This window comes from Clupea harengus, chromosome 9, assembly GCF_900700415.2.
Source record: "Clupea harengus chromosome 9, Ch_v2.0.2, whole genome shotgun sequence".
Taxonomy (NCBI): Eukaryota; Metazoa; Chordata; class Actinopteri; order Clupeiformes; family Clupeidae; genus Clupea; species Clupea harengus.
This window is the reverse complement of record NC_045160.1, coordinates 241,479-255,767: the sequence shown is the minus strand read 5'-3', so window position 1 is coordinate 255,767 and position 14,289 is coordinate 241,479. Positions and strand designations below refer to the sequence as shown.

General features: G+C 40.6%; 2 protein-coding genes across 2 annotated transcripts; both read right to left on the bottom strand.

The window, feature by feature from the left end:
* Positions 1–2,436: 2,436 nt before the first annotated feature.
* LOC116221911 (olfactory receptor 52K2-like) lies at positions 2,437–3,429 on the bottom strand. The gene has a single exon (XM_031574098.1). It carries the CDS (start codon positions 3,427–3,429, stop codon positions 2,437–2,439), a length of 993 nt encoding a protein of 330 aa, XP_031429958.1.
* Positions 3,430–12,668: 9,239 nt separating this feature from the next.
* On the bottom strand, positions 12,669–13,710 carry LOC105913060 (olfactory receptor 52B2-like). Its single transcript, XM_012842080.2, has one exon. The coding sequence runs from the start codon at positions 13,593–13,595 to the stop codon at positions 12,669–12,671; it is 927 nt and encodes a 308-aa protein (XP_012697534.1). The 5' UTR covers positions 13,596–13,710.
* Positions 13,711–14,289: the final 579 nt, after the last annotated feature.

Below are 14,289 nucleotides of genomic sequence, written 5' to 3'. Positions count from 1 at the left end.
GCCTGGTACTTGAGGCGGTCTCGAGGTGAAAGGCGCCAAAAGGAGATAACTAGTCACTGTCAAATAACCTTTATGCTTCCAAGTAAACTTAACAGCTAAAAAATGGAGAATTATTGGAGCTGGTTAGCAAGCAAAATCAGGGCTCTGCTTAATATTTGGGCTAATGAAAATGTGCAACGTTTGCTTGATCAAGTAGGGGGAGACTGAACAACCAACACATTTGTAATGTAATACGTTTGTTAGGTGTCTGTTCTGACCCGGTTGTTGGGTATGAAAGCTACGAAATTTTGTATTGCACAACTACCAGGGCACACATCAATTACAACCCAAGTGTGTTACAAAAGTGAACTTGCCCTGGCTGTGTTACATGCCTCAGGCAGGCCATAGACACAGTGCATGTCATGATCCACAACACTGGTGGAACAAAATTCCAATATATTTCAGTACAAAACACCACTGGTTCAAATTAACACAATATGTATGGTTCAGTTACCATCAAATTCAGATTGGATGATCATTAACGTTAATTTATTGCAAGGAACGATTATATGTTAGCCCTCGCAGTCACACAGTTCCCAAGCATGTTATGAATAAACTTGCGTTTGAATAACTTTTTGTATTTCTAACTTTCTCTTGTGAAATTAATTGTTAATGACGTCAAACATACAGTTGCATAGAATTAGAGACATTTCCATTTGCACAACTACCAGGGTACTACCAATTACAACTTATGGTTAGAAATTAACAAAGTGAGCTTGCCCTGTGATAGGTGAAAATTCACCCTAGTTACCTCAGGACTCCGGAGCTGCATATAAGTATATTTATTGACAAACAACAATTGCAATTGGGCTCACTCACAAAACAAGTATGAAAGTGAAGCCCTGATAAACACATCGCACAAGGTTTATATAGACAGAAGTTGAGCGTTCAGTGAGATAACCACGTGGTGGATTTCTGATATCCGAGGCAAGGATGGAAGTTTTGCAAGGTCGGAAGAAGCACAGTTCGAACCTTCTTATCACTTCTGGTCTAAACATGCTCTTGTACATGTGCAGACTAAGTGGCACCTAATATTCTAAGTTACACACACGCAGAAACACAGAAAAGCCATGTTCCTGCTTACAGAAGTACATGATTCATATAAGGTAATTAATAATACAAGGCACTTGATCATTATATTCTTAAGTCATTAACAGTGTTTGGAAATTATCTCCATCACCCTGTGTTACAAACATGAAGCAGGTATATGCTATATAAATTGCGCAATTGTAACAGTGTGTGTAGGCCTAATGACGGAATCTAATTCCCTCCTATTTCTGTACAAAACTTAGCTGGCTCAAATCAACACAATATGTATGGATGTTTAATTAACATCAAACTACTGCATGGTTATTTAAGCTAATTGATTTCAGTGAACCTGAAAAGTTAGCCTGCTATTTGAGACATAGTGTGTTTTAAACACTAGGTTAACATTAACTTCACCTATGTAAACGACTGAGACTAGCTTGATGGCTAACGTAAACTATGTCTATAGCTGGCTTGTATTAGAGCCACTTCTTCAGCCTACCTGTGATATGGATTACTAAACTGTTAAAGCACATGCCAGTTTAACGGAATAGCCTAGGGGACTCTGATGAGTCTGTTTACCTTATGATGGATGTGCTTTATGTGAGTGTTAACTGTAAATGCTACAAAGGGAAGATCACACAGAGCACGTGCAGAAACAAATTTGGAATGGTGATATTTTTCGCGACCGTTTTTCTATTGCTCATTTTACTAATGCAATTAGTGAAATCAGTCACACTATGAAATGCTACCAAATAAACCACAATTCACAATTCGTCCAGGGCGCCATATAAGCTAGAAACACCACTGTTAATGCCTCATTTGTTTAGGATACTGTTCTGTGCTATGACAGAATTTTGGAACACAAATGGAGTACAAATGACACAAATAGATATTTGTATATACTTTTAATTTGAGCTGCACGGAAGTATGCTTGTAGAAAATAGCAGGGGGTAGAAGAAATCACTAATGATTCAGGAAGTCAAGGAAGTGGGTAAAAAAATCAGAACACATATTAGACAGGGAAATTTAGAGGCGGTTTGCACCCATCTCTCTTGAAGGTGTTCTTCAATCCCTTCCATCTGGTCCGATACATATCCTTTACATAATTGTTAACATTTCATGGAAAAGCAATACATATGTAATGCTTTATTAACATGTTAGTGGCCAGGTTATAACACAAACACTGAACACAAAAAGTGTCTAAACAAACCATTCATTTTTCCATTTTTCTAATTTATCCACACAAATTATGCATACATTCATTTTGAAAAATGACTTGAAGGTAACTATTAAGCCGGCCAGACTTAGACTTAAATTGAATGTTAAATTAAAAATATTACTGTTTACATGTGCATATATTCTACCTTTTCACTTTACTAATCCCATGTGTTTATAGTTTAAACAACTGACATGATTATGTTGATAGAAGCTTTTTTTAATTACTTGGAGAAATGTTATTCTAATATCCTTAGTTTTCATTCCATAGATAACAGGGTTGACAACAGGCAGAATCAGTAAAATCATCATTCCACAGGCATTTCTTGCACTGGTAGATATATTTGGAAGCCGATACGCGATTAATGTGAACAAACATGTAATTTCAAAAATTAGAAACACAATTATCTGGGCTAAGCAGGTATTTAAAGCTTTTGTTTTCACATTTGATTGTTTGTTCAAGACACAAGTTAACAGTATTTGGATATATGAGAACAGCTGTATTGTCATAGTGACGATATGCACGAATACACTTATAGATAATCCATAGATGTTATTGATTGTGACATCTTCTCCACAGGACAGGTTAAGTAATGAGACATTGCTACAATATACAGTCATTATAACATTTCTGCATCTCCGCACTCTGGCCTGAAGGAGAAAAAGAACCAAAATGATGGCGAAGTCCAGACCCCATGCCAATAATAATATCCCTGCTACAGTTAGAGGCGTCATGATTGAATGGTATCTCAGTGGCTTGCATATAGCAATATATCGGTCAAATGCCATTGCTGCCAGTATGAAGAGGGTGCCACCACCAGACATATGGATCAAAAATGCCTGTAGGACACAGAGTGGGTAGTATACAGTGTGTTTCCTGGTTACTATGTCCACTAGCACACGAGGAAACATTGCAGTAATTCCAATAAGATCATTCAGAGGCAGGCTGAAAAGGATGTAAAACATGGGTTTGTGGAGACTCCTCTGAGTAGCAATCAGCAGCAGGATTGTCACATTTGAAAGAACAGAGAAGAAGTAAACCAAAATGCCTGTAATGAAAATAGGGTACACAGCTGAGGGGGGAATGTCAAAGCTGGCCATTTGAAGGTCAAATGAAAAGGTTTTGTTCAAGAAACTGTTCTCCATCCCAGTGGTGTTAGGAGTAGTTTGATGATTGCCTCTGAAATACAAGTTTTCAGCACATTTTAAATTAAAAAAAATATATATTTTCAGATATTCATCAGAAATAAGATAACATAATTTTGTTTTTGTCATATATCCACAAAGGTCATGTGCTACCTTCCTCTCACGTTGCACACTGTTGGAAGCAATGGCTTGAGTAATACCACATTGTTGTAAGGTGTATTTAAGCAAGACGTTTCCATCGTGTCATCAAGCACATGACCTGAGATGAGGTAACTGATTGCTCATGCATGATAACCAAGTCCATAGGCATTGTGAGATTGTCAAGAATGATTTGTTATGCTTCTTGAAATGCTACCTTCTGTTTTACAAGTCATTTCACTTTGGTACCCTTTGCGTAAAGAGAACATTGCCAAAATGAAAAGCAAAATCATCCCTTCATTGATTTACATCTTGTTCCACTACCATCCATAAAGACAATAAGAAGGGAATTACATTACACACAATTCAATGATTCTATCAGCTCATTTTCTTTTTCGAAAAGTACATGCTGAAATCGCTCGCATACATACATTTGTTTTGATTGCACTGTTAGCCCCAATTTCTTATCAAGTCTACTGTACTTAAACAATTTAATTACAGTGCACTTAAAAAAATTAGTTTTATGACATTACTACTAAATGTTAAGTATATTCTACTAAGTGTGATGACATTACTACAAGTTTCTAAGTATATTCTACCAATTTGTAGATATAGTCGAATGTGTGAATGACTTTAAGTGAAATGGCTTTAAATTACTGAGTTTGTTTCACTTAAAGAATTTAAGTTTTATGATATTACTACCAAATGTTAAGTATATTCTACTAAGTGTAATGACATTACTACAAAATTCTAAGTACTTTGTAGATAAAGTCGAATGAGTAAACATAAGTGTTAACTTAAGTTAAGTGGCTTTTAATTACTGAGTTTTATTCACTTAAAGAATTTAAGTTTTATGATATTACTACCAAATGTTAAGTATATTCTATTAAGTGTGATGACATTACTAAAAAATTCTAAGTATATTCTACTACTTTGTAGATAAAGTCGAATGAGTGAATAACCTAAGTGTTAACTTAAGTTAAGCGGCTTTCAATTACTGAGTTTTAGTCATGACCAGAGTGCATTGTGGGAATGTGAATGCTCTTGACAGCTGAAAAGCATTAAGTAAAATAAGTCTGTAATTAATTTGGCAAAAAAACAAACTACAAATCAGCCGTGGTTAACCTAACGTGGTCACAACTTGAATGCGGAGCATGTTTAATTGAAACGCTCCTCTTCTTTTTTTACAATGTTTTGGAAGTGCAAGTACTGTCCTCATAGCTGTGAAAAGGGAGCACAGCTATTTAAACATTATAGACTAAAACATGGAAGTTAAGCAAGAACAGAGCCTTTTCCATGTTTATATCAGGAATGTCTGTGTACGTTCAGGTTATGCTTTATTTGGGGAAATGCAAGCTGCCACAAGATGCAAGCTTGCGAGTAGGTGCTAACTGGTTGCAATAATAAAAAAAAACTTTTATTTTTTTATTTATTTTTTACGTTTTTGTATTTTTGGTTTTCTAAAAAGTGTTGTGAAATAAAAGTGAAATAAAAAACTTGTCATTTTGAACTTGTAATTAAGTGCATTGAACTTACACACTTAAGTGTAGAAATTATGCAAAGCGATTTTTTTAGCGATTTTATTTTAAGTGAAATCAACTTTGGAATCAAGTGCATTGAACTTAATGCTTTAAGTTTAATCACTATGCAAAGCAGTTGATATTGCAATAGATTTTAAGTTAAAAGTACTCAAGTTTTCATTACACACTACTTGATGTTTTTAAGGCAACCACTTTCCTCAATTTTTTTAAGTAAACTCAACTTATCTGGGCTTAGTGTATTGCAATAGATTTTAAGTTGAATCAACTTGGAATTTTAATGTTCATTGAACTTAATGTTTCAAGTGTAGTCACTATGCAAAGCAGTTGATATTGCAATAGATTTTAAGTTAAATGTACTCAAGTTTTCATTAGACATTACTCGATGTTTTTAAGGCAACCACTTTCCTCAATTTTTTTAAGTAAACTCAACTTATTGGGGCTTACAGTGTGGTTGGTAGAGTGGTTGTCTCTTCAGAGAGCACCTCCCTTCCTAACTGGCACCTTGACTAGCGCTTCATCATTGGTCGCCCTGGGCCATTATAAGACAGGCTTTGGTAAACCCCTCCCTTACAATAATAATAATAATAATAATAGAAACACACAGATGCATTAAATATTTGTATTCACAACATCAGTACCACAAAAAAGTGGGTGAACGCTGAAAAAATTTGAATGCTTAAAACAAAATATTAGCCATGACAGTGAAAAGTAACCAGATTCTCAACTAGACAATACATAAGGTAAATATAGCATTACATTTGACTAATTTATCTAACTTACTAAGGTAACATCAGACTACACCAACAATTAAAGCGCTGATCAAATCTTGCTAGCTTGCAAACTTCTGTCACCGAAAAACCTGCACCTTATAACATGCCTCGGTCAAATGCAATATTTTCTCAAATATTTTACAAATTACCTTTGGGGATTTTTACAGGTTTTTGTGTGAGCGTTTCTGAAGTTCTGGAATTCTCCATCTCGAATTCAAAAACGATGTGAAAAATTTAAATTATTCCAAGATGAGGCTGCAGACCTTACACCTACCAATTGTCAGGGACGTCAGGACTCAGAATAAACATTGACGGATTTATTGGATGGTCAGCCAGGGGAAGGGAAAACAGGGAAAAAATAGGGAAAAAACTAACGAAAACAGGGAGAATGCTCAGAAGATAATTCATAAACTGAAAACAGGAAATCTTTTCTTGATAAAGCAAAACGACTTAAAAGGAGTTCTAAACAACGAAAGGTAAAGCTCAGAAGATTATCAATAAACGTACTGAAAAACTAGGACACGAATGGAAACAAGGAAATACTGGAGCGTGGCGGCTCGGAAACAACACGTTGGAAAACACACCAAAACCTGAGACTGGAGAAGTGATTTGGAAATCACAGATCGCTTGTCTTAATTCAGAGTGATCGGAGTATCACGTCCATAAACCAACGAGGCCAGACAATGAGTGAAGGGAGTGAGGGTTTTTATGATGAGCATGACAGGTGCAGTCTATCAGAATTCCAGTGATCGGTAAAGTGATGCAACTGGGTGAGTTGTGGTTGGAGGGGGCGTGAAGTAGGATTCAGCCGCTCCTGACGGCGGACTCAAACGTATGCCATGATCTTGTTGACCGAATACACGGGGCCCTCGTCCAACAGGAACGGCAGAGGAGGTTCGTCAGCACCAGGCCCTGGGGAAGAAGAAGAAGAAGGAGTGATCGGAGGGTGATAGGGCTTGGCTTGAGGAGTGAAACATGAAATGGGGGGGGTGAATTTTATAATGTGGGTGAAGTTGTAATTTAAATGTAACTGGATTAATTTGTTGAATGATGGTAAAGGGCCCAATAAAACGGGGACTTAACTTGCGAGAGGGCAGTCACATTCGGATATCCTTAGTGTAAAAACAGACCTTCTGTCCGACTGCATAGTTGGGATTGGGTGTTGTGACGACCCCGCCTCTTCTGGTTGCTGGGAGAGCTACTTGTCTTTGCCGGTGTCTTTGTATTACAGATGCCCCGCAGGTGTGGCCAGCTCGTTCGTTATTGGGAACACCTGGGTCTGCTACTATAAGAGCACCGCCCATGGATTTCATGGGAGATTCAGAGAGAGAGAGATCGCGTGGAAACCTTACTCCCTACTGCTCGTCTTGCGCAATGATCATCGCTCCGTACCTACTGAGATACAACATTCCATCTACTGCCCTAGCATGCATACATACACGACAACCTTACTGATTCACTGACTGCCGCATCTCACCGTAGTCTGGCCTGGTAATATAACCCTAGTTGCTAAATAAAATCATACTGTTTGGCGTTAAACCCTGTGTGACTCTCTGTTATTTGGCATGCCTGTGAGCCGGGCATGACAGTGTCCGTCGGCGATGGCATGTCCCCTGTGGCGCCTGACCGCCCTCTGCAGGTTGTGATGTGCCTCGTTCCAGACCCTCTCGCTCTGCTGGAACTAATGGTCGACGGCGTACCGTCTGATGGTTCCCCCGACCAGGGAAACAGTGGTGATTGGTAGCCGAGAATGCACTATAAGGGGGTGAGGCCTGTCGTGGCCTGCCAGGGGGAGTCCTGTGTGCACTCGGCCCAGGGAACGAATTGGCTCCAGCTCCGTTGGTGGCTGTGGCTGAAGGTTTGCAGGAAACAACTTATTTCCTGGACCTTTCTCTCCGTCTGCCCATTCGTTATGGATGGTAGCCAGGCGACAGGCTCACAGACACACCTAGGCATGAAAATAAAGCTTTCCAGAATCATGATATGAACTGAGGACCACAGTCAGAGACCACATCCTCAGGGAGACCAAAGTGGTGGAAGACATTGTTAAACAGAGCCATTGCTGTGGCTGCAGCTGTGGGGATGCGCTTAAGGGGGATGAGTTTACAGGATTAAGAGGGTCTAATTGGCCCCAGTGTGACCAGTGCCCAGGGAGGTGTGCGTGGATGACCTGGGTTCAGAGAACCACGGGAGGATATGTTTTGCCAGTGGGGGTGCCCGGCGGAGCAGGGTCTTCGGCATGGGCTTGAGTTATGTGATCGTCCAGGGCCCATTGAATGAAACGGGGAAATGGTTAGGTGCGATGGGAGGATATTCTTGGGATCCTCTGACTCATCAGTATCCCCATGGGTCCTGGAGAGGGCATCCGCTAGTACGTTCTTGGACCCTGGACGATAGGAGATGGTGAAGTGAAACCAGCTTGAAAATAATGTATAATTGTCACAAGTCTGGGCAGCGATGGCCACGATTTGGGACATTGGCGGCCTCTGGTGGTCAAAATACATTATTACGGACGTGGTTATTTGTGTTCACATGTGTCTTTGTTTTCTTTGTGTGCCCTCACCTGTTTCCCATTGTGTGCCCTCACCTGTTTCACATTGGGCGTTTCCCACTTGTCTCAATTAGCCAGGATATAAATATCTTGCTAGTTTCTCTGGCCTGGATCGGGTCGTTAGCGTTTACTCGAGAAGGTACGGGACAGTCTCGAAGTTCTCTCTATGTCTAGCGCGATTTAGATCTCCTGCGGTTCTCAAGCTGCTTCTGTATCGCGTCGCTTGTAAAGCTTCGCCTCTCGTTGCTAGGGCGTAGTCCATTCTGATAGCTACAGTTTTTAATAGCTCCTTTGTTTAGCGCCTTTTGCATGGTAATACACCTTTTGTGTTTTGTGCTTTAAAACCTTTTCGTTCGTATCCTCTGTGTTTTTGGAAGTATCTTCTGTGTGTTCGAATCCCGCTGTTTGGAAGTATCCTTGTTTGAACTAATAAAGAAACTAAGTTTGACATCATCCTGCAATTGGGTCCTCACCAGCTCACTTGACTAAATTGCTGGTTAGCCAAACCAGCGACTCGGGTTCTTCCCCGACAGGAGCCTGACAGAACAACCCGATCATCATGGACCCAGCGTTGTTGATCAACAGCGATGGAAGAGGTTGGAGCAGTTGAGGGAGACGCTGCTTCAAGGCGAGCAAGCCTTGGCGCAGGAGAGAAAGGATCTTGCTCTCCAGCAGGAGGATCTAGCTCGTCACCTTCAGATGCGGCAACAACTGGACCAAGCTAGGGCATCACAACCACCTTCTCCCCATTCACCTGTGGAACTTCAGTTCCCATGCTACGATGGCAATCCGGCCGGCCCATCACCCTCTCCTCCGACCGGTCGCGCATTGCTTACATGATTATCTTGCTCTCAGGCAAGGCCCTGGCAACCGCTATCTGGGAGAAGCAAGGCCCCGAGTGCTCCAGCCTCAGGGCTTTTCAGGCAGTGATGTTGTGGGTCTAGGACCGGGTTACCATGGACAGCTTCGAGGCTGCCATTGCCTCTGCTCTGGGGAGAGAGGCTGCTTCTACCCCTGCTCTGCCGAAGACGGCTGCTCCCGTTCCCGACGCCGCCAGTCCCAGTGTACCAGGCAGCCCAGAAGTCGCAGTTCCCGATGCCCCCATCCTGAGTGAACCAGGCAACCCGGATGCCGCAGTTCCAGATGCACCCAGCATGGATGCCGCAGTCCTGGATGCCCCCAGTCCCAGTGCACCAGGCAGCCCGGATGCTGCAGTTCCAGATGCACCCAGCCTGGATGCAGCAGTCCTAGAAGCCGCCAGTCCCAGTGCACCAGGCAGCTTGGATGCCGAAATCCCAGAAGCCACCAGTCCCAGTGCACCAGGCAGCCCAGATGCCACCCGTGATAGGACCGCGCCCACCCTAGTCTGGGAGGCATCTACTTCTACCACGAAAGGCAAACCAGGATCTGGGAGAGTAAGGATGGGTGTGGTTGCGAAGGCTTTCTTTAGCAGGGAGAAGGCTGCGTCTGCCTCGGAATTCAACTGGAGTGACTTCGGCTTGGCTTTGAGGAGGGAGGTTAGGGGTGCCGTGATCAGGCTGTAGTTCCAGATAAATCGACGGTAGAAGTTTGCAAAACCGAGAAACCTCTGCAGTTCCTTAACCGTCGTGGGTGATGGCCAAGATCTGGCGGCATATACCTTCCCCTCATCCATACTGATTCCTGAGGCAGATATATCATACCCTAGGAACTGTATTTGATCATTATGAAAGGAGCACTTCTCTGCTTTTAGATAGAGTTGGTGCTCACAAAGCTTGTGAAGAACGAGGTGCACATGTTGGGAATGTTAGGTCTCGTTCCAGGAGTAGATCAGGATGTCGTCGATGAGGAACTTGTTCAGATACTCCCGGAAAACCTTGTTCATGACGCCTTGGAATACGGAGGGGGCATTCGCTAAACCATATGGCATTACGCAGTACTTGTAGTGACCACTAGGGGTGATGAAGGCACTTTTCCACTCGTCCCCCTCACGTATTCGGACCAGATTGTAAGCGCTGCGGAGGTCCAGCTCCGTTAACACCTGTGCTCCTCGCAACTGCTCCAGGGCTGACGGGACGAGAGGAAGGGGACAGCATTACTTTACTGTGATCTTGTTCAGGGTTCAGTAGTCTATGCATGGCTGAAGTCCCCTATCCTTTTTCACGAAGAAAGCTTGAGGCGGTTGGGGACGTTGATGGTCGAATATAGCCCTGCTGAAGGGCCTCTGCCACGTACTCCTCCATGGCTTTTTGTTCCGGTAAGGCGAGGGGGATCCCAAGGGGATCCAATTCAGCTGAAAACATTGATGCTAGCTCCACATCAAAAGCGGAGGGTTCAAAGGGCATCAAAGAGTTTGATTAATATGCGTTCATTTTATTATTATTATTGTTCTTTAATTAATTAATAGAAATTAACACATTATTTTGATAACCCTAATTTTCACCCTAAGGGTACTTTTGGAGGTTAAACCAGGCAACCTAGCAGTGCTGGTTTATTTAATGTTAGACTTTGGAAAATGAATGAAGTTAAAGCTTTACATGTCTGCTAGGGTGTTAGCTATGTGCTAGTAGTGTAAGTGCAGTATTTAAGGACCTGAGTTACAAGGTTAGTTAGGTCAGCAAACCGCTTGCAAACAGCATTAAGTAAACAGCATTCCTCAGACTTCCTCCACTTCTGTTAAGTGTTGAAGTTTCTCTCATTAGCTGATGCTGTTCATGATTTGACAGCACTCAAACTACCTTAAAGTAACATTATGCAACTTTTTGAGGTATGAGGTTTTATAGGCAACTATACCATCCTCAAATTCATTTTTATAGCATATGGTCATGTGAAGGACAGATAAACACCTGTGTCTTTCCCACTAACCATCTAGGATATGCACTATGTAGTTCTGTTTCCTGGCTGAAACATCTTGCAAAAATGGAAGAAAAGTTTTCACGACATGACATTATCAGCTATACTGCCAAAAGACACCAGTTAGTGTGTTGGCAAGCTTCTATCAGTGTCAACTGGGCAAAGGTTTTGCATGCCTTTTAGGTAGTTAGCTTGCTAGCTTTGGAACAGAACTCCTTATTGCTGCTTTAAAAGACTGAATTCGTTTTTATTTTTTGTTTAACACCCTCTGAGTGAATAGTCTTTCATTCTACACCATCTGACTGAAGTGTCCATTTTGTTAGCAGCCACACGCTTGCAACATGACCTCAAATCATTCCACTGACTCAGACATAGGTCTATTTCTGTGAACTCAAAATCAACATTTGCATTGTGTTTACATCAAGTAAGAAGCTTTTTAAATTAACTAAATTGCACTTGTTATCTAGATGCCCTACAACATGTTAATTAAATAAACTGTAGCATTTACTGTACCGTATCTGAGTTGACTGGGCAGCCTAAACCAGTTATGTCTAAAAATCTTAAGGGGCAGTTCAGATCAGGCAAATGGTTGGATGGTCATGTGTCTGTCAATTAGGATGTCTATAATGTTTTTTTTCAGGCCTTGTTTGGAAATAAGTGGAATCATGTTAGTTTGCATTGCATAATGTATTGTTTTACTTGTAAGTCAATGTATACATCAAATTTACAAGGATGATCACATAATGTGGGGTCTCATCAGAAGTAGAGATCATATATACGTACATACTTAAATAGTGGGTTAACTGAAAAAGTGCATGCCTAAAGGAAGGATATTCATGTTCATGTGTAACCACTGTCCCTGCAATAGAGCACTTTTATTAATTATACTCTGCCTATCTGTTGTATTTTCAACAAGTATGTTCATTAATGCATGTTCATTACTCTGAAGCATATACAATCTGGTAACTACTACAACGGGATATAAAGCTAAAAATCCATAACATTAACATTTAAATACAACACATACAAATTAGGTGACTCATTTACTCCACATAGTCAGTCATATAATATTTGTAGATTAATTTAAAACATAATTGTAAAATATTATACTTTGAAATATATGTCATCTATAATCACAGCTTCAGAAGAAATGTGTTAATGTACAACATTTAGTGCACAAGAGCCAGTAGTGAGAAGCCTATACATGGACACATAGCCTGGGGAGTGCAGTTTTATGCAGAAACCTGCGTATGAAAACGCAAGATGGATATACATTATTATCTTTTGAAACATATGCTTATTAATTTATCTTCAAAGAATTCATAGAAATGTTGCAGGTGTACAACATTTACTGCACAAGAGCCAGTAGTGTGTGTATATACATAGAAAAGGTTGGGAGGGTCAGCTTTATGCAGACACCTTTGTATGACGACCAAAGAGGTTACTTCGAATTTCATGCGTGTTCAGTCCATACACAATAGGGTTCAGAATAGGAGGAACAAGAAAGATCAGCATACCCATAATCTTCTGCAAATCTAGAGAAACATTTTGAAATCTGTGTGAAAGAATGGTGAAAGTCCCTACAATTTCAAAAATAAAGAATATGACCAGTTGTGCCACACAGGTGTTGATGGCCTTACTTCTAGCTTCATTTTGCCTTGAAACCAGGCAAGCAATTAGTATCTTTACATAAGAGAACACCTGGATAGATATACTTATTATTTGCATAAGAGCAGTGTTCAACAAGCCAATAATGTTGTTGATGAAGGTATTGCCGCATGTCAACTTGAGAAGAGAGGGGTTATCACAGAAGACATTCATGATTTGAGATCTGCACAGTGGTAGCCTGGCCTGGAGTGAAAACAAAACTAGTATCAAGACAAAGTCCAGACCCCAAACAATTGCAATGATTGCCGCCACAATCTTTGGTGTCATGACTGAACTGTACCGTAATGGAGAACAGATAGCAAGATATCGATCAAAGGCCATTGCAGCTAGAATGAAAAGAACTCCACCTCCATACATGTGAAGTAAAAAGCCTTGAAAAACGCACAGAGGATAGTAAACTTGACTGGTGTCTGTTAAGATATCTGACAGGACTTTGGGCAGCATTGCAGTGATCCCTATGAGGTCATTGAGTGGTAGACTAAACAAAATGAAATACATTGGTTTGTGAAGGTTCCTCTTCATAATAATGAGTCCAATCAGTGTCATATTGCAGGAAATACAAAAGAGATAAATCACAAGCCCAAAGAAAAATATAGGATACCTTGCACCAGCTGGAATAAAAAAAGGGTCCAGGCTGAGCTCGAAGTTAATGGTATTGTTGTCCATTACAGTTTATATCAGTCCAAAAAAAAAACCAGCAAGTTAGAATTCACCAGAAGTTCTGAACGTAAAAGAAAAGAAAATGCATAAAATACTTAAAAATACATGTGAAGAATGTGGAGATTACCATAAAAAGCGTCCGAGGTTGGATGAGGCATTCAAGGTGTCGAATTGATATTATAAACTGTAACAGAATACTGTGAGGATTTAACTCTTTCAATACAGCTGATGCAACAGCACAAGAACACGATTTAAACAGTTGAAGACAGTGTGTTGTTATCCCTGACATGCACAAGATGCCATCTCCATTTTATACTGTCTCCAGTCCTATGTCCATACACAGGTAATAGGAGGGGAGACATCTATGTCGTTATAATTGGAGCATGCCCAGGCCGTAAACACACACAGAGAGAGCAAAGAAAGTCTCTTGACAATTACTAAGTGATATAGTGTACCGTGAAAAAACTATGTGATCGTAACCTAGTGTGATCTCCCATCAAACATGTATAGCCTATAAATTCACCTAACCACAAACAAAATTTGCAGTAGACAAAGCACCATGTTGCTTTAGTTTTGACCGCACTAAACACACCTTCAAGTGCATCGGACAAAACTAGAGATATATTTCACAATCATAAAGATATCTTAGCAGGAAGGTTAATTGTAATATTGTAAATATATTTACAATGTATTATCAACA